At 32.6% G+C, this 26107-nt stretch overlaps 1 protein-coding gene across 2 annotated transcripts in view; it reads left to right on the forward strand.

The window, feature by feature from the left end:
* LOC123671419 (hemicentin-1) overlaps window positions 1-23558 on the forward strand; it is a 365630-nt gene extending 342072 nt beyond the window's left edge. For both annotated transcript variants that reach the window (XM_045605267.1, XM_045605266.1), the window contains 2 exons: window positions 22433-22592; window positions 23001-23558. In XM_045605267.1, coding sequence (XP_045461223.1) covers window positions 22433-22494 — 62 coding nt within the window. In that variant the 3' untranslated portion in view covers window positions 22495-22592; window positions 23001-23558. The remainder of the gene's footprint in view (window positions 1-22432; window positions 22593-23000) is intronic.
* Window positions 23559-26107: the final 2549 nt, after the last annotated feature.

Raw genomic sequence — 26107 nt, forward strand, 5'->3', positions numbered from 1 at the left:
TTGATAGGGTAGGAAAATATTTTCATTTGCTTTGTGTTTCTCTTCCGATTGCTGTTTTTCCTGAATGGCAGAAGCATTGATGGGGTTAGAGTTGCCGAGGTCTTTTGAAGAGGCGAAATTCATCATGGAATTTCAGAGGATATTGGCTATATTTCGTCCTTATTGTAATGGTGAATATTGTGAATTTTTTTTCCAACAGAAATGAGAATTGCTTCTATCAGTTATGTGATCGTTTTGAAAACGTTCTCTTCATCATTCCGTCACGATATCTGTAATTTTTTTCGTCTATTTTTTTCTATTTTTCGGTAACCGCAAACGGTAATACTCATTAAAAAAAATAAAAATACAGGGTATGCCATTTGGAATGAGCCCGAAGAAGTAACCAATGAATTGTTATATTTCGAAGACCCAGCAGACTTCTTGATGATCATGAAGAAATCAGTACCTAACTCCATTTGTGTGTGATTCACTTTCAATATCTAATTCAGAGAAGTTCATTCATTTCAAATACCCTTCGATTCATGAAAAATCGAAGTGAATATCTTAAAAACAGTAAGTTTTGAGTATATCAAATTCCGAACGAATATCAAATTAATTCATTCCATGAAATCAGAAAATTCAATGAAACAGGGTGTGCCATAACACCAAATATTTGGTTATATCCACTTTTTTGGTATTGCCTGTTTCCGAACAATTTGAAAATGTACCTCAAATGGAGTCTAAGGATAGTGTATCGAAAAAAAATCCAAAATTCCAAGGGGCTTAAACGTAATAGAGCATCGCGTTATTGATAGAACATCCTGTATATGACCAACAAGATATGTTTCTAAACTCGACTACTTGGGATCGTTCGAATGATAGATATAAAAAAAGTTGGTGCAGATTCTTCTGGATCTGATTCCACAATTGTGTTTTTTATGAAAACAAGTATATTTGGATAGGTAAAACAAGCAAATAAAAACAACTTCCTTATTGAATTAGTACCAGGATACTCAAATCACAAATATTTAATTGAATTATGAACAGAGCAGTGCCCAAACGGCTACTTAATTACAATCTGTCGACAAAAATAATAAATATTTCATTTCTATATTCACAAGATCGATATAGTAACGGTAGCTTTCATCGAATACATCCGCTGGACAGACTGTCCCTGCTAATTTGTGGCACTCAATGCTTTTTAGCCATCACATCCAAAATATATTTTACACGGAAACGATAACTTTTTAGCGTATTTAGAACTATATAAATTATGTTTCACTTTACCTTTTTTCCAATATGAAACTATAAATGATTCTCCACTGGCGGAAAACTATGAATTATTGTAACCTCACTCAGGAATTCGTAATCACAAAGATCAACCCCTCCAAATAAAAATTAACCTGTGTTGTCGTTGGAAGACTCACGTCTTTCCATCAGAGTATGAACTCATAGAGTCACAGTCAATTTTTCTGAATTTTTTATGTGGCAGGATATGACATCCTTCTCAAGGAAGTCTATGGGTCCAACTCAATCTTTATGACTATATTTTTCGATATACAGGATGTCGAAGTTGGAAAATAGCATCTCAAAATGAAATTCGCCCCGAAATTCCAGCCTGTAATTCATCCGTGGAATTTTCCAATTTTTTGTGATGGCTCTAAGTTCGAGTACACTATTATAATTTTAAACAGTATTGTCTTTGTTATAACCAGTTTTGAAGATACAAGAAGTAATATATTGAGAGGGACGACCGTTATTACAAAAGTAATCAAAATTTGCGTATACTAGGAAAATTTCATACAGAGTAACGGTAAAAGATACGTTGCCGTTTACTTATTGTTATTTTGTCATTATATAATGAAAAATATTGTATAGGGTGTCTCAAATTCGATGGTCACTGAGGGCATCTCAAGAACTATAAGACTCAGAGAAAAAATCTTCGGGAACAGTTTGATGTTAAGCGTCATGTACACCGGACAGTAGGCGTTATGGTCTGGGGTGCTATTATATATGCAAGTAGGTCACCTTTATTCGAGGTAACATGACAGCGCTGCGTTACCTTCAGGAAATAGTGGAGCCATATGTTCTCCCTTACCTTAACCGGCTCGAGAATCCAATATTTAGCAAGATAATGCCCGACCTCATGTTGTCAGAGTTAGTTCAAACTTTGTTGAAGCGACCCATGTAAATCTTTCGCCATGGCCACCTAAATCCCCAGATCTTTCGCCAATGGAGCATGTTTGAGACGTCATGGGTAGAAGGCGTGGAAATTTAAACCAGCCCTCATGGACTTAGGCGGCTCTGAGACATGAAGTACAGGTAGCTTGGTATAGTATCCCTCAAGAAGAAATAGACCATCTCATTGCATCAATGCCGAGACGTTTTGGGGAGTGTATAGATAATCGCGGTGGATTAACACATCAACAAATTCATTGAAAAAAATCGTAAATCCTTCATTTTTTCAAATTTCAATCATTTACTCCTTCCTATACTATTTATGTTTTAACAAAAAAAAAATCAAAATTCAAACAGCTCCTTCTGGGTGTTACACTTTCTTTGTCAGTTAGTATATCTTAGTTGAATTAATCGAAGAGTTTGAGTCGCTTCATTTTACTTTTCGGTAACTAATGCGAACACCTTTATTCGGGTTGGATGAAATTACATATGAGCGAAGATAAAGTCGACAACGTTGAGACGATCAACTGAAACTTTATAAGGTATTTAAGTGGAGCAGAGCGTTGATGGGATGAAAACTCCGTAAGATCGTTGAAACACGTAAGGAGATCGCAGGAAAGTGTTTTACGATCCTAAGAATGAAGCTTCATGAATATTTCTGAAAGGGGAACTTTAATGGATCCTTTTTTCAAACTTCTAATTAAGGGTTTGAAGAATATGTATTGTTCACATTTTTGGTGTATCGTGTTACCGTCATAATATATTTGAATATCAATTTCATTTTAGGTATATTAGCTAACTTGTTTATGCTGTCTCCGAATAGGTATTCGGTTAATTTTGATTTCAGCCGATTTTGAGTTAGACGGGAACTTTTCAGGAACATGGGTCGGCTGAGATGAATTGTTGAACTAATCCCTGTCCATAATTCAATCGTTTGTGAATAATTACGAGCTCCCAACTATAGAATATTTAAATATGAATTGAAGAAGTAGGTAGTAACAGATATGTTAGTAAATCCAATGAAAAAATTGGAAGTAAGTGGAACAGAATACGAAAAGCATCTTTCAAATGTTCGTCTGTCTTTATCTTTCTGTCAACGCAGATCTCAGAAACTATGGAACGATTTATTCAAGCATATATTCAACTAATCTGGAAGTAACATTTGGAACATTTGAAAATCTCAATGGAAAATCTAAATGTTCCAATAATTTTTAAGAATGGTAACTTCCATCATACTTACAATATCCCAACCGAATACCACATTTAATTAAAACTATTGAAAGCCGATTACTATAACGTGAAATACAGAAAAATGGATATCACTTTAGCGCATGAGCAAAAACACTGAGCAAAACTTTTCATGAAACCACTCACTACCCAATCAAAATATCTGAAGCAATTTTCATCGAAATAAAACTTAACAGCATTATGCAAATATCTGAGATTTCACATTTGGGCATGTTCAACAGTTTATCACAAAAGCTGAATTTTGTATTAGACTATCTTCGGCTTAAATTGATTATCCACTACCAATTTCACTGAAATTCTATAAGAATATTGTAGAAGTTACATGAATGAGCGAAAACACAGACAGACCGACATAAACGAAACCAAAGATTTTAATGACTGAATCATTATATCGCTAGTGGAAATTTTGAAATCTGAACTATATAGCAAACGATGGCATAAAGGTTAGCATGAATGTAACACATTTTTTTAGTGAATAAACTTTATTATTATTATTATCTTGGTCAGAAAATTAAGTTACATGCCAATGTAAAAAGTTGTACGCCTGTACAACTTTGCTTTTGCCGTTTTTTCCTAAATTCGAGGCTTTATGTAAAAAACTGTTTATACTTTATGATTTAAAGTATTGTCCATCGCTGGCCACTACTTTCTCTCATCTTTCGGGCAGAGTACGACAGAAAAGCGAGTTGAAAAAACTGGTCATTTTTTGAAGCGATCCACGATTCGATCCAATTTTTTACTTTTTCATATGACCGGAAGTGCTGGTCAGCCAGGTCGTGAGCCATTGATCGAAAAAAGTGAAAGTCCGAGGGAGCAACGTCTGGAGAATACGGCGGGTGAGGTAGGACTTGCCATTTCAACGTTTCCAAGTATGTCTTTAGCACTTTCGTAACATGGGGTCTAGTATTGTCATGCTGTAGAATCACTTCATCACGTTGTTCGTTGTATTGCGGCCGTTTATCTTCCAATGCTAGGCCCAAATACATTAATTGCGTTCGATAACGATCGCCTGTGATTGTTTCAGTCGATTTTAACAACTCATAAAAGCTGGTCCCACCAAATATTGAACATGATTTTGGGACCGTGAATATTCGGTTTGACCATCGACAAGGAAGCATGGCCGGTATATCCCCATGATTTTTTGTTTTTGGGATTATCGTAATGAAACAATTTTTCATCATAAGTGATGCAGAAATCTCTTCCGTTTTTGCCCTGCAAGCAACTAATCACAAGCAAACAAAATCTATTTTTTTCGACTTCCACTTACCGCTGCAGCCATCTATTGGAAAATGGCGGAATCAAATTTGTTCACCTAATACGTGTTCAACTCTGCTTTTTGTTCGGATTTCAAATCACTTCTTTTAACGATGTCAAGTATTGAATGGGACGGCAATTAACTTTAACTTTAATTTAAAGATTATAAGAAAGTGTTGTGTAATAAAAATGATTCAGATTATTTTCAAGAAATAAACATTATGATAAAACAACATATTTCAACTTCTTGCATGGTTTATCGTTTTCTAAATATCGAGATTACCTATTTGATATAGAAATAGCATATACAGAACGACTATATACCCTTTCATAACTAATAGATCAAACTCTCAGGTTCTTATTTTAGTATTATATATTAAACTATTCTTACTATTCACTGTCCTTGAATATTCTTACCTTCAAGCCACTTTTTCAGATACTTACAATATATTTTATGATATAGAAAATATTCGATTGATGTAATGAAACTCCTTCGATAGTATCAATCTATATAAGTTTCAAAAAATATATTTTAACGGAAAATATAATTTCTGAATTCGGTTATGTAAATAAAATATTTTTTTAAATATTTTAACGGTTCACTTTCGAAATATGAAGTGGAATATTTTTTACAATTGGGAAGGGGATCAATTATTTTGAAATTAAAGTTATCTCATCGGTTTTATTGATTGAAGGACACAATTGGAAATCATGATTATATGAATTGATAGGAATTTATTATATTATTGACTTTCTCCATCTGTGACGTGTGGATCTATATCCATTCAGATATGAAATCTATTTTTCACTATACATAGCCGTATAACATCAATGAATATTAATGTCAAATGAAGTTCGGAAGATCTTACTCTTTCCAGTACCGAAGCGTAAAATAATACGCTGTGTCGCGCCGAGCACAAAATAATCAACAATCGCCATGGAAACCCTGCTCGTAGCTTAAATGAACTGTGATTAAAATACATCTTAGATTCCAATTAAGACAACATTGAATCACACTCAGACGAGTATTGTATCATATCGGAGGTTGCTGTCACAGGAACAACACCACGAATTCTGGCGAGACAATGGATGCGTTCTCTGCGTTTGATTAACCCACTGCCTATTTTCAAAGAAGGATTCTGTTTTCGATAGGAATGGGGTTGGATGGATAGTTGTGGCTTCCTAGAAAATAATTGCGAACAGAATATGCAATAAAGAAATGAGCTTCTGATCGACCAGACTGAAGAAATAATGTTTTTATAGATATACAGGGTAGGTCTTTGACTTGTACAGGGTGTTTCACCTAAGCTGGTCATTGGATTTTGTGGCTTATCTCTTGAGCAATATTGAAAAGAACACATCAAAATGATAGTATTTTTTTACGGGCTATCCAAATATGTCATCGGAAAAACTTTCGATCCAAGGCATGGAAAGTTATTGTGGAAAAACCGTTTTTCAAAAAAAAATTCTCTTCTCAATAAATTTCCATGCCTTTGTTCCGTAGTTTTTCCAATAACATATTTGAATAGCCTGTGAAAAATACTATCATATTGATGGGTCACTTTTCAATTCTGATCGAAGGATAAGCTACAAAATCCAGTGACTTGCTTACGTGAAACACCCTGTACATATATTTCAACAGTAGATTTTTTCTCTTGCAATTTTTGTAGATTCAGCCTAAATGAGAATATTTAGCAAATTTTCATTATGTACTATATCACCCTTGAAAACCTGAAGCATTTCCAAGAATAGGATTATACCATTTTAACATTGGAAATGAGCTACTATTTTAAAAAGCCAGCCAAGACTTCTTTTTTCCTCATTAAATTTGATGAACCCATTAGTATATACAGGGTGAGTCGATAGTGCTCGGTCGGTCGATAACTATTGGAAATTTTGGACTAGGAGAATGATTCAAATTTTGACGGAATCGACAGTACCCAGCGCATAAGCTTACCTTATATTTTTTGACTGTGCAGGTTGGTCCTGAAGTGGTAAAATACCTACCAACCTATTTTTTCAGATGGTAATTACCAGTTTTCATATCAATATCATATTTCTGAAATACTTGTCATCATTTATCTGAGGTACTTCTTGACGTAAGCCAGACAAATTTCATAGAAATAAGGGTTAAACTGAAGATCATATCTTGAAAACCGTTCGAGATAATTGTATGCTTTTTTCATTAAATTCCCGAAAAGTTGTCGAGTCTGCTGAAAATTGACGGAGACTCAACAGATGGTCTGAAAGACAATTTTTAAAAATGATCTTCAAAAAATGTCATAGGTCCCTGTAAAAAATATCATGCCGTGAAGATTTTCCGCGTGTCGGATTCCCCAGTGAATAGTCTGCATTTTTTATTCAAACTTGTGCCTTAAATGAATACTTTTCAAAATGTTTAGTACGGAGGCTGGCAGTGTAAGTATTTTCCACGCATATAGAGATCAGATTACTCAACTCTTGTTACGACCTACTAATTATATCAATTAAGGATAAGCAAAATCAAAGAAATCATCGATATATTCTGAAACATTGAAGAATCTTCTGAAAAACTTAATAAATTCAAAATGAATAAATGCATTTGAATGGGTATTGAAAGTAAATACTAGAAGAATAAAGGGAGGTGAGTAATTACTTTTTGAAAATCTTTGAGAACTCCACTTGGTGTTCAGAATGAGAAATTTCATTGATGACGTTAATATTGGACTTATATTCCAAAAAGTATACGCTTTATTTCATTTTCCCATCTGCTGTAGAATTTTTTCAAGATATAAGATTAAAATTTGCTTCCTAATAAAAAAATTAAAAAGGGTGCATGCCATTTGGAAGAAGCCTGATATAAATATTTCAAGGAGTCATTATGAATTTTCTGAATTTGAGCACCCAGTAGAGTTCCCAATGATTAATTATCGAAAGTCACTACAGATTTTGCGTTGGCTAGTAATGGTGAGGCTTTCCAACACCCGGTGAATTAGAGTTTGTTTCTCCTCCCTACAGAATCTGCACTCGTCGTTTTCTGCTAGACCCATTCTCATGAGGTGCTTCCCGAGGCGACAATTCTGTGTAAGGAATCCAGCGAGGAGGTGTAGCATATTTTTTTAAGATCCTGATACCTCTCAAAATTTAAAGTGTCAAAGTTTCGAAGAATCAATTTGGAATGATCCAACACAAGGAGATTTCGCCAGGGTGTTTCACCTTCTTCTGAAAATCTTTCTTGGAGGTAGGATTTGCTTTTACCACAGAATGGTTCCGGTCTAATGAGAAGAGTTTGTGATACTTTGGGGACAAGTTTGTTGGCCTCTTCATTTCCTTTTTCGAGCGACCGGGATCCCAGACTAAAGATACCTTGTTATTCTTGCCTATTTGTGCCTAATTGTGTCGAAAAATATTTTGATAATTTCAACTCTTAACCGTAACGGAGCGTCCCGTCAATGGTGGTGCATCTATATACTGAAAAATTACAGCTTCGAATCTATTCCTAGATGCAAAATACAGCTTAATGTCACTGTGAAATTCCACTTCTAACACGGTAATCAGTTGTAATTCGTATGATATAAACGTTTCTCTGAGTTCTAGCACCCATTCATTCATCTCTAGTTTGTAAACTTCAGTTTTGGAATTGAGTTGAAAGTGAGGAATTCTCCGCTGTGAAAACGTTACACCGATTTCGATCAATTTCGGCATAAACGATTCAAATCTAATGAGAAATATAATGAAAGAATTCATCAAAGCTGATTGCAATGAACCGGGCTAGACTGATGGGATTTCTCCGATACGATATGAGAGTTCTGTCGTAACATTTCTGTTGATCCAATTTCTCATATCTCGGAGCGATTCTCATTTGACGCCCCGCTACCCTTCAAAGATTTGCCGATTCGCTCCTAAATACGCGTATATAGAACCCATTTATTTCACAACACAGTGATGAAACGAGCAGAAGCGTTTTTCCCCTGACGAGGATATGAATTATGCATGTCCCATTTAAACACGGCTAAGATTGATAGATGTCAAGTGAATATACGATTTGGGCGAGGAAGTCCACGGAGAAATTCTTTCATTATGTTTTCTCGTACAAACTGATGGTCAAAACAATGTATCTATTTTATCACGCACAACTCTCTAGGGATACCTTATATATACAGGGTGTTTCATAATAAACCGGATAAAACATATATCGGGTGTCCCAAGGTGAGTGGCCTATTAGATTATTATGGAAACTATTGATGGTAAAGATTTCGAATTTTGTGGATAGATATTTGGCCATGTAAGGTACATTTTTAAAATAATTTCACATTTCCAGTGTTGCCGGATGTACGACAATTTGGCAACAACTTTGTTATTTTGAATAGGACATCCGGTATTTCAATTTTTTTCATGATACTCCATAAAATATTGAATCTATTCACTCTTACTTGTCCATCCCTATCTTCAACGGTTCTTGAGTTATTAATTATTTTTCGAAATTTTAGATCAAATTGGCGTATTACGAAAATGACTCTAGTTCGTTCAATATTTGAGATTTAAGTCAGAAATTTTGCAAGTCGTTAGATATTGATCTGATCTGTGTCACTGCTCTTGAATTATGGTTGTCAATAATACAGGACGGACCAAAAAAAATCATCATTTGCCAAGTTACAAAATTGTAAAAAAGTCTATTTTTTCAAATTAGACACCTAGTATATTTTTCAATTTTTGGAATGAGTACAACACACTCTACAATTTTTCTTTTCAAGTCCCTATACCTATCTCAACTGGATTCCGAGTTATATGCGTTTATTAGATTTCACATTGATTCAATAAGTGTTAATATCTTTTGTATTGTTATGTTCTCTATGTGGTTCATAGATCGATATATCAATGAATCAGTTCAATCCATAAATGTAAAAATAAACAATAATTGCCTAACAGGTGTTTTGTTCCCAGGTTTTTCTATAAATAATGGCTCAAGAAAGATATACACATAATAACGCATATAACTCGGAATCCAGTTGAGATAGGTATAGGGACGTGAATAGAAAAATTGTAGAGTGTGTTGTACTGATTCCAAAAATTGAAAAATATACTAGGTGTCTAATTTGAAAAAATAGACTTTTTTACAATTTTGTAACTTGGCAAATGATGATTTTTTTTGGTCCGTCCTGTATTATTGACAACCATAATTCAAGAGCAGTGACACAGATCAGATCAATATCTAACGACTTGCAAAATTTCTGACTTAAATCTCAAATATTGAACGAACTAGAGTCATTTTCGTAATACGCCAATTTGATCTAAAATTTCGAAAAATAATTAATAACTCAAGAACCGTTGCAGATAGGGATGGACAAGTAAGAGTGAATAGATTCAATATTTTATGGAGTATCATAAAAAAAATAGAAATACCGGATGTCCTATTCAAAATAACAAAGTTGTTGCCAAATTGTCGTACATCCAGCAACACTGGAAATGTGAAATTATTTTAAAAATGTACCTTACATGGCCAAATATCTATCCACAAAATTTGAAATCTTTACCATCAATAGTTTCCATAATAATCTAATAGGCCACTCACCTTGGGACACCCGATATACTCGTGTTGACACCTGAAGAATCATTTTTGTCTTATGACCTATACCTCGTTTTCGAAGCATAAGCGAGATACAGTAACGTAAAGTTCAACGTCATTTCTGAGTAATATTCCATTGGTTAGTTATGTAGAACCTTTGAAGTTACAATTTTTGGTCACATCAAAGTATTTTTGAATGCTCTATTGAGAAGAGATGAAGAGCTAAAAAAAAATCAAATAGCGGAAAAACTGCAAAACAATATTTTTTTTTCCGATTTCCGAATTGAATTTCATTTTTTGAATGAAATGAATTTCCTAAGAATTTCTGTCAGAAAATGTTTTCATAAATCGTAAAAAAAATTCTTCTCAGATACATGTCTTGGAACAACAACAAAAAATTTCACCCGAAATGGTTGGAATGTTTGACGATCGTACTTTTTTATACCATACATGAATATGAAAACAGAATCGGAAAAAATGGAACGCTTCCTTTATTAGAATATTATTTATATTATCATCATCCCCGACTTTACTCAATGCGGCTGCTTTCTCACTCCCCGCTTAGGATAACATTCCCTCAATCCTGGACATTTAAAATATCAGTTGGATAGGGCAATCTCGGTCGTGTCCGGTCCTTGTGGTTCCTCTGGTCCTGGTCGAACGTCTAGTCTTTTTCCTCGCAATCCCGCCGATTCTTGGACCAGTCCTTCACCTCTTAGGAATTTTCTCACCATCCTTGCAGTAATATAAAACAAAGTTATTTTCGCTAAACTATCAAATTGTTAGCAACAATTGTTTCACCACACTGTGGCTTCATCAGGCTACATTTTTGAGTGATGAGGGCACGGGTCTTGTAGAAAACTTATATACACTGAAAGAAGTATTTATGCGATATTATCGAAAATGATTTATAATTAATGAATCATTTATTGGCCATATGGACAAACAAATATTTATTTCATGAAAACAAAGAATTTTCGAAGTCCCACCAATAATCACCATTAATTATCACACAACATTCATTCACGCATAATTCAAATTATTAATGCTGAAGAAATATCCATTCGATGGGAATAAATGATGCTGAGTGTTAATATATTACATATTGAGTAATAATCAAAAAATTTTATCATTATTTTGGAGCATTTCATTTAATTTGAATAACCACTTATCAAATATGAAAATAGGTAGTTAGTATTGAGTTTTCTGTTGCTTTCATTTGATAATAATTAATAAATATTATTTATATTGAACTGTGTTCAATAAGAATCATATTTCAATTCACTACTGAATAATGTAATTGTTGTTTAATTCGTTCAATATAAACAAGCATTTTCAATATTGAATTAAATTGAATAAATATTTCAGGATGATTCTTTAATACTCTGTAATGAGTTAATAAGATGTTTAGATTCAACTTGAAATACATATTTAGATATTAAAAACTACAAATAAAGTGGATAGAAATGCATAAATCCAACAAACTATAATAATACTTAATTAATAAAACATATAAAATACAATTTACAAAATAACTCCGATAAACTCAACAATGATTTCAATAAAAAAATATACAGAAAAAAAACTCTAGAAGGGTGAAATTTTTCAAAAATACATGAAAACATGAAAAGCGTTTTTCATGGAAATTTCAATAAACTATATTGAAGTTTCAACAGAAAGTAAAATTATGTATAATATATACAAATGTAAGATGTAAGGCTAGAACTCAATAATGAAATATGATAAAATTAGTCTTCATAGCAGATATGAAAAATAGCTAGATACTGCTAGTTATAAGAAAATAGTTATTAGATTGTGAATAGAATTGCTTTCCTTTTTTTATGCTCAGGGCAGTCAAATATGCTAATCTGCCTCTGATTACTACCCCGGAAGGAATGAGTGCAGCTACCATAGTCGAATAAAAATATTTTTATCATTATGGGTCGTGATTTTCTTCACAGATAATGTCATATTTTTTCTATGTCTACCATATTTATGTTTTTTCTTTGTGTATAGGCAAATCTGTATTTCGGTTATCTCACTAAGAAATAAAATTCAATGCAACAAGCGGTGAATTTTTAATGCTGTTCTGAAAACGAGAAGGAACTGATAAGAACATTCAGTCGAAAAAATAATATGAAGATAAGGTATCAAATTGCGCTTGGAAAGAACAAATAGTAGAGGGTGGCTTATTATGTGCCTGATAAAACTAAGAGGAACAAAATCTCGTTAAAACATTGAATAAAACATAGAATACGATTGCTATAAAATGAGGGGAAGAACACGATAAAATATTGTGAATTTCGAATTTGATGATTTCGTTGTTGCGTTCAAATTGTTCGTTTTTTCGAACGAACAATTTGAAACCTTTCTTTCGAAAAGTTTCAGCAATTGAAACAATTTTCAATTGTAAAAGGACTCTTCATCATCACTTATTTATGGGAGTTGATCATTGAAATAAAAATTACAATATTTTGATACAATATTATTTTTTTTTATTTAAATTAACATGTCTCGACAACTAGGCTATTGACACAAGGTAAAATATTTTAATTCTTCACAACATTCGAAATAAAATATTTCGAAATCAAACAATACAAAATTTAATATTTTCATGTTTTACGTTTGCAATAATATTGAAACGAAAAGTATCAATCGAGCACAGAAGTTGTTATATGAACAGAAATTTTTTTGGTGATAAATTATTCATTCTCTATAATAATTCGTAGAAATCAGCGCTACATTCCGAAATTTTCCCAAACTTTCTTCATTTTGAAAACGGTGTAGGGAATTGTAATGGCGATCAACTTCATATACAGAGTGTCCCAATGAAAAGAAGCCAACGCTGATATTTCTCATAATATAATAAATAGCGGAATTCACTTGAATACGTTAAATAATGTTCGTAGGGGGACACATGTTACTGTACAGTGGATGCTTGAAAACGCAACCCCCATGAGGGTGTGTTAAAACCACAAGAATTTGAATAGGGAACAGGGGTCGAATGATACCTCATGTTGAAGGGTTTCCTTTGTAGAGTAGCCATAACAACAAAATATCTGTTTGCTATTCGCATTGTATTTAGAGCACGTAAGGAGACATTCATTCAAATTGAGTGCTATTGGCATCCGAAGAATTCTATTGCCCGAAACAAGTGCGTAGTTCTTTTTTTTTGGGGGTGTAATCGAAAAAAAAATGTTTGACGACATTTATTCATATCTATAATGTGAGAAAAAGAGGTTTGATAACGAAGTTTGGATCAAATTACTCGAAATAATTTTTTTTATTACCAATTCGATTGTTCTTATCTTGTACAGGGTGTTGCTGAATTGGAGTTACGAAGGAAAATGAGAGATTTTTTGGATAATTTCAAAAATAAAACAGCCTATAAACATTAGCCCGCAAACGCTTTGTTTTCGAGATATATTGTGTTTCTTATAGTCCTACTTTTTTGTGATGCTCAATCAGTTCATCGAATCTTCATAAATATTCGCTATAGATTTGGTAAATAAAAATAAATGGTAACTGCATCTTTATAATGAGTGGTTTCTTCCTGGGAATTACTATAAAGAGCTGTTTGAATTTTTTTCTCGAATTCGATTGCAGATAAGACAAAACTACAACAAACCATGAAGTACTGAACCATAGTTTCTTTTTAAATTTTTCTAAATTACCTGTGGTTCAAAAAAAAAAATTCTTGAAGAAAGAACCGGGCACCCTTCCAAAAAAATTCACCCTGTAGGTTTGCACTCAAAATTAGAATATCACATGGTGAAAACTTTGAATTTGAATATCTATGCCAATTCAAGTTGAATATCTTGTGAAGTAAGGGTGCTATGAGAAAAAAAACTTGAACTTTAACACCCGTATCTCAAAAACAAAGCGTTTGCGGACTCATGTTATTGGACTTTTTTCTTGGAATGATCCGAAAAATCTGTCATTTTCATTAGCACCTGCAATTTAGGAACACCCTATATATAGTCAATTCAAAACTGGTGTCTTCACAAATAAATTGCAATTCGAATGAAATACAATAAATTGTACAACACAGCCTAGACAACTTTTCGATGCGAATTACTCAGTTCAGTACTTTGATAACAACATATTGAAATTGTGACAAGAATGAACGGAAACAACGGATAAGTGTATACCGATGACGAATGCAAAAATCACATATGGCAAATAAGCCGATAAAGCGGATATATAAAGGAAAATAATAAACCTCTCTGTACTCATCTTGAAAGCGATAATAAACTCATAAACCGTGAAGAGGTCAGTGTCGATTTCAAAGGAAAGTAAAATGATTATTGTTGATTCATTTTATGGAGAAATTTTAGTTTTTCGTCCTTGCGAGATTTCTGAAATTTTGAAAATCTTGAGGGGGTTAATTACCCCCAGTACCATCCCCATTTCTACGCCAGCCGGAAACACGTGTCTGCGGTTAGCGCTTGAGGGATGCGTCCTTATACTTTTTCTTTGGTGTTTGTAATGCTCAAAGGGGAAACAGCTCATATTTATAATCATCCTGTGAAATATGGGCTGTGAAAATTTCAATATGAATTATTATGATGAAAGGATGAATCACATGATGTCAACACGAAATTACAAATGAGTTCGCTCGAAGAGAACCTATTCAAGTTTTATGAAAGTGCTTGTGCTGGGATCATTTTGTTAATTTTCAATAAGTTCTCGAATACCAATACTAAATTCATTTGAGGTGGAATACCGAATTCTTCGGAGCAGTCTCGGTTATAATTAATATTATGGAATTTTAATTCCGTCTACTGTTCGAATGAACCTGCCTAGGGAACACCGCAGAGCTTAGTTATAAAATTTATATTTCTCCTTGTAGCTCCAAGACGCTCGAATATTTTGATATGGTTTGTTAAAGGATTTCTTGATATTTGAAAACAGAAATATTTTTGATTTGATACGAAATTAATAATTTTTTGAGAAAATCAATTTATTACAAAAAGGTCGCAAGTCAATACTTATCTCTCCATCGAGGATATAATTGAAGGTTATGGGATGAATATTGATAAGAGGGGTGACAATTAACACTTAACGATATATCTCCGAATAAAATCCGCAATATAATGATATTAAATATAATTTAATCATTTATAACCAATCAACTTAAGGCATAAAAGAATACATAATTTCCTCCGAATAAGGATGTTTTAGTCATTCACAAACAAAAAATAGAAACAAAGGGTTACAGATATAATCTTTCCGCACAAATTCAACTTTCAGCTGAAAGAGAACATTGTATTTTATTGAAATTCGTTAATCAGTAATCCGACATTTCCTTACTCATCCATGATTCTGTTTTTTCAAGAATGCACGTTCGATTTAGATGAATATTTGCATTTGGATGTACAGTCCATTCAGGAATTATTGACATCCCGGGTGGCTATGAAAAATCGAAATTAAGTTGGTACTGGCTCATTCAGTAACATTTTGAATTGCAGATTTCGGGTTGGCATTGGAAATGTCATTGACAGGAGGATAGATTGTTCAGTTTGTTTGTGTTATTGGTTTTTATCCAAGAAATTTTGGAACTAAAAAGTTGTATCAATTTCAAACACACATTCATTAGTTTATTTGAGTATTTTTCACAGTACTGTTTGAAAAAAGAAGAGAGCAAGTCATTACAGCCTGTATTATTAGCGGAAGAAAACCTGTGCGATACGATTTCACCTTCAAAGAATCATTGAATGATTATCCAGACTGATATATTGGTTGCTTTTGTTAATAACCAATTAACAAAAGCAACCAATATATCAGTCTGGATAAAATTTGACCAAAAAGAATCTGGATTTTAATTAATCAAAGACAAAATTACATAAAATTAATTGGTCACAAGTTCAAAACAGTTAATAAGAGGAAAATTCTTATTGATAAAAAGTTGAGTTCGATATTATGGTGAATACAGAGAATATTTGCAACAAAATGTGAAATTCTGGAGGAAACTTGATTATTTGAAAATGGCAGTCTTATTCAACAATGAATTCTAGAAAGAAAACAAAAAGTTTTTCAAGTATATTCAAGGGTAAAAGTAGAAGGAGCGCTATTTTGAATGCTGGATTGATGGATTTTTACCTGGATATTTTGTTTTGATAGTGGTGATTATTAGGATTATATAAATCTATGAAGGAAGAATTATTTTATAATTAGGTTGATAAATTAATACCTTTTCTGTAGATACTTGGAATTATGTGTTCACTGATCAAATGATGAATTTCAAAAATTCATGGAGCATGACCGAAGTTATATTATATTAGGCTATATAAAAAGTTTATTCATATTCTATTTTGAAATTAAGTTTTGTTTTATCTGTTTTTTGTTCTTCAATGAGTAATCCTAAAATTTAATAAATTCTAATTGCATTATAGAATTTTTACTGAATATTCAATCGAAAAATATATTCAGAAGAGTAAATTTGAGAATTTCTTCACCTCTTAACCTCTTAACAGAATATGATAACAGAATGCAATAAAATTTTAAAATTCCCAATTTGAGAATAATTTCATGCAAAAATGCTTTTATTGAGTGAATCAAAGCTGTTATGGGCAAAATACTTTATGTAATTCAATAGTATAAAAGCATTTCAATAAAAAATAGAAAACTTGAGTGTACAAATATATCTATATTTTTCATACAAGCTTAATCAATCTTTCACGTCATGAACAGTTTCAATAAATAGTGACTTTAGAAAGTAATTTACACACAACCGGCTGATAAATTGGTTCCAATTTTGAAAGTTACAGTACATTTATGTTGAAATTCTTCATATACTAAATGAGTCCTTTAAATTTCATTTCTGTCTCATTATGATTTTGTCAATTCATTCACTTAGCCACTCAATTCAAAGTATCAAGACGTTTTTTCTGATTGCTTCACCAGTTCAGCTACCACAGCTGAAATGATCCATAATCGCTGGGATAAAATAACACCTTCAGAGTTATACGATTAGAATTTTGCACACAGTGTCCATAAAGAATGCAACAATTATTGAAGAGCCTCTGGTGAGAAGGACTATGCATATTTTAATGATCTTTAATGGGATCTTTCATTGGCGACTCTTAAATGAATGGATATCTCTTCTCTTCATTGGAGTTGCTTGAAATTTGAAGGCATTCCACTTTATTTTTTCGTTATCGAATCTGAATTCCCATATATTTAATCATGATTGTATACCTGCCTTCCTAAGTTCGAAATTTTGGGTTCTTTAAGATAGAAAAATGATATGAATAATATTTACTGATTATTTCTATGATGAACCATAGCAATTTTTAGTGATATTTTTGTAACTAGAAATAATGCCGCGACTAGACGTTCACGGCCTGCTTCGATGTCAATAATTTCTGAATGGACTGTAGAATGATAATATAAGTCGCGTGCAGAATGTTGATCCATTAATCAGAAACATAGGAACTTTAAGAAGAATATAATAATAATAAACGCCTTTATTGGATAGATGAATTCTACCCAGGGGCGAAGTCTAGCAATGCTATTCAACTTAATCCCCCTAGTAGGGAAAAATACAATAACATGATTCACATTGAATTATCATATGAAAAAATTGAATACTCTAAGACAAAAAAAATAATCAAGAAAAACATCGAAAAACTATCGAAAGAATATTTTTGTGATAGGAAACAATACTAATGGAACAGAGATTATGAGAGTTGATATGATATACCAATTTCAAGGTTCATTCTGTTTTTCAAGCTGATCATATCATTAGAACAATATAAAACTCAAAAATAGTTTTACAAAAAAAATGCAATACTATATACTGAATATTTTTGAGTTTACAGATCGAATGGGGAAGAAATTCGTTCTATATGAATAGAATGATAATTTCAAGATTCATGTGGTTTTGTGTTGGAAGCATAACCAGAATCATAAAAAACTTAAGAGGACTATCACAAATATTTTCCAATATTTCCTTGACCCCAGAACCGATTCGGTTGGAATTTTAAATATTTGTTTGGAATAAGAATTTCAAACTACGTCTAATTCTCAAGATGAATGAAAGAATCTTGGAAATATCAAATATTGATTTTGAAATTTCCGTCACGGCAGATCCACGGTGGTTGATATTTTGCGTATGAAGAATGTGTGTATATGAAGAAATTCCATATCACAATTCTTGTGAAACTTTATGTTGATATCATTTTCAGTTTCATTGGAAATTCAAAAAGAACATCGAAAAATATTACCCGATATTTTCGTTGATACGGAACAGATGAAATTGAGATTTTGGGTATTACGTAAATACCAATTTCAACCTTTTTGCAAAATTTTTGCGATCACACAACCATGAAGAATTCTAGAAGAACATCGAAAAACGAATTCCTAATATTCTCTTATATTAAAAACAGATATTATAAGTCATTATTATTACCATAGACAGACCATCAAGTAGAATATTGAAAAAAATATCCAATAATTCTATTATAACAGATCTCACCCTTTCTTATTATTATTATACATGGATAACTGAAGTGTGATTGATTTTATAGAAAAAATTGAGATATTTTGTAAGAACACAAAATGTTGAATTGGAGAATTGCCGTCAATATTTCGACTATGTGTTATATGACATATTTTATTGAAAATCAAATGCAGAATCTCACTTCGAAGTTTTGGTCTTTTTAAAGTAGACTGTAGACCTGTATTCCTCACATGCGAGAATCAGCATGTTAATACTTCTCATTTCTCAGTTCATTTCGTTTTAAACCCAAGGCTACTTTTCCGAAACGGTAATATATTTTACGAAATAGTTAATATGACTTGTTAAAAACTCATGTAGTATTTTAGAGAAAAAGACAATTTACTATGAAACAAAAAACTTTCTCGGAATCGTCAAATATTCAGCTCTTAAATCAAGAATCAACCTGTACAGCACAGTTCCAGGAACAAATTCCAACAATCGCAAGTAATGCGCAGTTTGAAGTTTTTTTAGAAATTTGCTTGTTAATAGTTACTCCTGTTACTTGAAGCCCCTGCCTCTCCCCTACGTATAAATTATTAGGAAGCATCTTGAAGTTCTGGAGTGAACGCAAGGAAATTACTTCAAAAATAACTTAAAAGATTCAGCCATCGTTCAGTTAAGAGCCAAATTGATTGTGTCTTTTATTCCGAACAAAGGGAGCAATTCTAGTTAATTAGTTATTCTCTGGGGTTTGGAGGAGAAGTCGTCGATCCAATGGTTCGTTTTTCAACAAAGTATACCGGGCCACTTCGATCGCTATTTACAGAGAGTTTCAAAGCTTTCTCGGTTCTCTAATCAATTCCGATTCCGGATCGATCGTTTAACAAGACCTCGGACCTCCAATAAAACGAATTCAACTCTTTTTGGCTTTTGTTTCGTCGAAAGCTTCCGTCGCGTCCTGTTGTTCCCGATCTTTTTCGAGGTTTTAAATTCAACCAACGACGGATCCCCACTGATTCAATGACTTTTAAATCCGGATATTTGGAACACGGGAGATCGACCATTCAATTCTGGCCCTCCTGACGATTTCCATAAATCGCATCGATACCAATCTAAGGCATCGTGCCTGATTCTGGGAAAAGGAGGAGAATGCCAGGAAAGGATCGGTCGTGATTGTCCGGGAAGCATTTGTCCAATACGAAACAAGAAAAAAACGTTGTCCGCTTCGCACGAGGTTAAAATTTTCCTTATCAAACCTTATTCAATGATTAATCAATATTGAAATGAATACAGGGTGTTTCAAATTAAGTCGGCACCATTGCTAACTTATTATTGATGCTACGATGTCGGTTAACTGGGCAAACTAGTAGCATTTTTAGTGGTCTTCTCGATGCCAAAAACAAAAACAAAATTGACAGTCGCGTTGTCATAATATTCCATAAAATGATATTTTTTCAATGGAACACCCTATATTTTTTCATGCATTTCGATTCGTTATAACATTCTCAACAACAAAGCTCATTTCACCTTTCTCCCTAAAGTGGAAAATGAGCGACTCATTTTGAAATATTTATTTCTTTCACTAGTACAAAAAATTCATTTGTTTTGGCGAATAAACCTCATGATTGTCCGAACAACCATTTTTTGTACTTATGCGAATAACAATATTTTGTTACTAATAGCAAAATCAGACAGTAAAAAGAAAAAAGTGCACTGGGATGTGAACTCGTGAAATCCGTGATCATCATGTAGTACTTCTCAATCGACACCACTAAGCTATTTGATTTTAATAGACAAAACGATAATTTCCATCTTAAAGCCATTCCGCTAACCGCATTCATTTTGTGAATCAATAGTGTCAATAGAAGGGCCCAACTATGTGTTCAACAAGAAGGCGGTGTTTTTGACCATTTACTCGATATTTTATAGCGCTTTATCAAATCAGTTTGTTATAAATGTTTCCTATTAATACAATTGTCTTATTTTCACCTTTACGAAAAAAAGTCAAATGAGCTTTATTGTTGAGAATGTTACTAAGAATCGTAATGCATAAAAAAATATAGGGTGTTCCGTTGAATTAAATATCATTTCATGAAATATTATGACAACGCCACTGTCAATTTTTTGTTTGTTTTTGGCATCGAGAAGACCACTAAAAATGCTACTAGTTTGCCCATTTAACCGACATCGTAGCATCAATAATAACGGAGTTAGCAATGGTGCCGACTTAATTTGAAACACCCTGTATATCGCATAAGTATACTAACTGACAAAGAATCTGCAACACAAAGAAGGAGCTGTTTAAATAAAAAAAAAATTTTGTGAAACATAGATAGTAGAGCAAGGACTGAATGATTGAATTTGGAGCAAAAAATCGTGAAAGTTTTTTTATGTAAACAATTTTGGTTACTTGAATATTGTCGATAAGATATCCTATCGAATATTTTTTTTGCCAATGTCGAATTTTTTTCGTATATAAGTTTCTTTATATAGTCAGAAATGTAGCCTGATAAAGCCACACAAGTGGCGAAACAATTGTTATTCCATATAATTTGGAGCTATCATAATTTTGGATGAATGCTTCAGCCCTATTATTCGTGATATCGTTGTATAATATTTCGTGTTGTTCTCGATTTTGAAAAGAAAAAACAATGAGAATTATGCTCATTGACGTCTACAAGATTCCGTCCATTCGGAATATAATTATATTGCAGTTGTGATAATAAAGGAATTTGGGATACATTTTTTCCGTAACGTATCGAATATTTCTCAGATTTTTCATTATTTATCAACCCATCAAATGAATTTACATGGGATGTCATATTCCTAGCATTAAGCTCTCAATTAAAATTGTTGAAGATACTCGTCCACCCAGAAATTGGTTTTCTCATCGAAGTATATACCATAAAGATCAACCATGTGCTCATACATGGTGTTCCTAAATTGGATACAATTAAAAATGACAGATTCCTCAGATCATTTTAATGAAAAAATGTCCTACAAACATGGGCCAGCAAACGCTTTGTTTTCTATATATAGGGTGATAAAGTTTGTTCATTTTTTCGAATTTTTTTCATAAAACCATTTTCAAAATTTCGAACAATTCTTCAGTTATTCTCTGGAAAATTCGAATTATTATAAAGATCCAGTTAATATGCTATAATGAATAAATTAATTATACGTTTGGAACTTATTTTATTCGATAAACTCGTATAAAAATTAGGACTACAAGAAATAACACACATCTCGAAAAATTTTGCAATTCCGTGTATTTAGAACTTTGTTTTCTCAAATTCATACATGAAATCTCTCATTTTCCTTTGAATCTGCAATTTAGGAACACGCTGAATGTATAATTCTCTCTTTGATTATTATATGTTAATTATCAAATTCACATCTACTGAATACAACATCTGGAGAGCATTAATAGATGATACATACCTATTTTCCCTCTAAACATTATTTTAGTGGAATCAAGAATAACATGACGTTTTCAACCAAATTTAACGATAATAGAACATTTCTCGGTTTTACTGACATGAATACCAGGTTGAAGTTTTGCCAGTAGAAAACAAGACATTGGATATAGTATTAAGCCAGTATAAACTATTTCATTGAAATAGTCAAAATGTAACCAATGAAAAATTTTAATAAAAAATGAAAGTATCCTGATAATATTGTACAAATTGGCGAATGCGAAGATATATTTTTTTTTCTCATGAGGAGAAATAAATATCGTGCTTCTGAGAATTTCATAATATTTATCTTTTTCATTTTCGTTTCAGGGCCTGACCTTATATTATCACCAAGAAGTCTAAGAAACGTGGACGAAGAAGACCAGGTCTAATTCGAGGAGTACTTATTTGATGTAATTGAGGAATGATGAACCATTCAGCAATGAACATCAATAAGTTACACATTGAAGGAAATATCAAAGAAAATATTTTCTCTAATTCTGTGGTTATTCCGTTCATTCTTCCACATCTTGTAGAACAAAATCGTGCGAGAATATATCAGAAACGCACAGTTTTCATGGTTATATTTTATTATTCTATGTTGGTACTCCGAACTTTCCGCCACGGCTTTATCTGTCAATTCATCAATTTGCCTTAAAGAAATCAGTTCTGCCAACCAACATTTTTCAATGCAAAAATCACTAAATTATATTTATGGAAATATTTCATTAATTTCGATGAAAATGCAATGAATTAGAGAAAATAATGTATAATACTCGTACAGAAGGCTCATTCTTCCACTCGTTCATTCCAAAACTCGCCACTTCGTGGCTCGTTTTTGAATTTTGAACTCGTGGAAGAATATCAATGCCTTCTGTACTTGTATTATAAATAACTATTCTTCTTCAATTATTCATATAATTGTTATGAAGAACGCTTCTGGCGTTTCCATATTCGAACAATCAAAGAGTAGATCATGAATACTACCCTCATTCTAGAGTTATTATTTTAATTGAACAATTAATCAAGCCTACTTTTTGAGTGGCTATCTATCAGAAATGACTGATGGAACCCTTGTAAATATAGACATTATTTTCAAGTATGATGGATGAATATTGTATCATCTCATTATTTAAGTATAAGCGCTCATTTTCATATTATATAGGTATAATCATTCATTCTTTTCAAGTAACTCATGTAAATATTCCACTTATTGTATCTATAATAGTATTGACAAAATATTGATAATTTTAATTTCTTGCTAAGTAATCATGGATCATTGTAGATAGGATTTATAACTTATGGATTGAGATGCATAATTCCATATTTGCACCCAATCTCTTCCATAGTTCTTCACGACGAGTATTAAGAATTTATGAAATATCATTAATATGTACTTCATATATATTGTAAAAATGTAATCTCAGGAATATTTTCACTATTTTATGTAAATAAATTTTCGAAACTAATTTTTTTTTGTATCCTGTACTACAATTTCATGAAAATGTGTTTAATTTTGAACCGAGAATGATCTAAAACGATGTGATTTGACTCACTGATGACGAATTCGTGGAAAAATTCAAGTATATAAACACTATAACTGTAATACAGAAAACTTGATATTTTCGGACTAGATGCGAATGTTGAATGCCGCGGTTAAGTTTGTTAATGGGCAAAGTCCTACTAGGTTTTCGGAAAAATGTTCATTCGAAATTTAGTTTTTTTGTTAATAAGAAAACTGCAATTTGGATAGCGGTATCAGAACTATAGAAAATTCAAGCAGACTATCTGAAAAAACGAAGTACTGTAGTGTTGTCATGAGTTTTCGAGCTCTCCCTCATACATCCGCCAATTGGAATCTTGGAGACCACATAGATCTTTATAAATTACTGTGGTCTTGTAATTGACAGTCCCAAGCTCAAAATTATACTTCAGCGATTTCCTTCTTTTTATTATTTCTAGAGAAATTAAGAAGCATTATTATGCTTAAACCGAAAACAGAAAGAGAAGGACATGATGTTAAATGATTTCAATTGGAGGAATACAATTATTGAGAGATTATGACTGAAAAAAAGTATAATGAAACGCTGATTCCAAACTACTTGAAATAATGTTATTCAATGAAACTTTCCGAGTAATTCTAAAGTAATGTGAGCCTCAATATAAATTGCACCTTCCAAAATTTTCTGATTTGGATATGCTTAAGGGTATCCATGTTGCCATGTTGATCTGGTAAAAGTTATTTACTTTGAGTAATATTGGGGTAGGATGCTGTTGTGAAAACTCAGTCGAAGAAGCTAAGGGTGACACAAAAATAGTTGATTAAGATGATCTTTCGAAGGCTTTACTTGTTTTCTATAGAACGCTTATTTGCTGAGAGTGGAATAATGAACCTGTGAAAACTCTTTTTCATGGTTCTGCCAACTCATCAACGAGAGAACTCGATGTTAATAAGATTCAACGATCATCAGTATATTACCAAGAACAGAGGAGGTTGATAACTTATCCATGAACAACAAAACCAATAGGTCAAAGATCACATACCTACATTACGACCTTTGTTCACAAAAATATTCCCACAACAATAAAAAAAATGTTCAGCACTCAATGGGTTCAAGAAAAGCTCAAACCATTAGCTCTCCATGATTGTTCGTTTCCAGTTTGTACTATGTTGGCATCCATATTGGTATCAATCATCAGTGGTAATTGGGTCCTTCATGATAATATGTTTGCAGGTGTCTCTCTGGGATGGCCTGATGTAAATGTAAAGATGTGAATATTGTTGCGTGACACACTTTTTTATAGACATCTGATATCCTTGGTTGTTTTCTGAAATATTTTCGTAGGTCTTCTTTCTTGTATATAAATGTGTTCTTTAATACCTAGCAGACATATTGCTTGTTTGATTTGGTCAGACACATTCTTTGTTTACGTTGCGCGTTGCAAGTTATCAATATCTATTTTGCATAATGGAACTGTACCCAAAGAGATTAATACTCTTGTCATTCTTGATGTTGAGGTTTATTTTTAAATTGTTTAGTCTCCCTTCATTCTCTGATGATTAATCGATTGATTCCTTGCAAGATTAAGATCATTTCCACATCCTTCGAGAAATTTGGCACTTGTTTGCAGTTTCATGTTGTTCTTGTGCCTTATTATTTATATTAGATCATCCATGTACAGCAGATGATTGAGGATGAGACTGTTTTTGTTGCATGTGATGTTTAATCCCTTTATGTAGCGTTCAGTTGTTTTAATGGGGTTCATTGCCTAGTTGAATCTTAAAGACATGAAATATTCACCTCCTGATTTATTTTGGTATTGTAGCTATGTTTCTGTTGAGTACTCAGTATTTTATATGCTTCGGTATTCTTCTATTATTCCATTCATGAATTTGGCTGAACCTCCGTGTAGAGACCAAAATTTCTCAAATCAAAGTTTTCAATCTCATCTGTGACTGATGGATAATTAATTGTTAGTGAATGAACCATTCTAAATAATTATTAAAAAAATGTAAGAAAGAATATATCGAAAAATTTCCTGAAAGGTAATAAGTAACTGTTTTTGATGAAGTATTTTTAATTATTTCTTGTAATTTTTCAGACGAAACTGCATTATGCGGCTTGAGTTCCATTGTTCCACTCGATTGTTTCCATCTTTTTGTCCAATTTGCTTTGGAGTTATACGGTGTCGGTGTTGACAGTTGATCCTAAATTCTCCATAATTTTAGCCTTAAAATGATTTTCTCATGTGGCCGACATTTTGTCCTTCTGCATTATATAGGATTCCTTTTGCGAGTTTCATGAAATCATATGAATATGATATTGTTTAGTGCTGCTTTTGGCTTCTCATTCTTTCGAATTGTAACTCAGTTTTCGTTTGGGTGTGTTCAGAAATTGTTGAACACTTTCATTTATTCAATCATTGGAGGGTATGCCTATGTAAGTTTACCCAATGGAGGAGAAACAGTGTATTCGTTTGTCATCTTGACTCATATCACGAATT

Source organism: Harmonia axyridis, chromosome 1 (assembly GCF_914767665.1).
Source record: "Harmonia axyridis chromosome 1, icHarAxyr1.1, whole genome shotgun sequence".
Classification (NCBI taxonomy): Eukaryota; Metazoa; Arthropoda; class Insecta; order Coleoptera; family Coccinellidae; genus Harmonia; species Harmonia axyridis.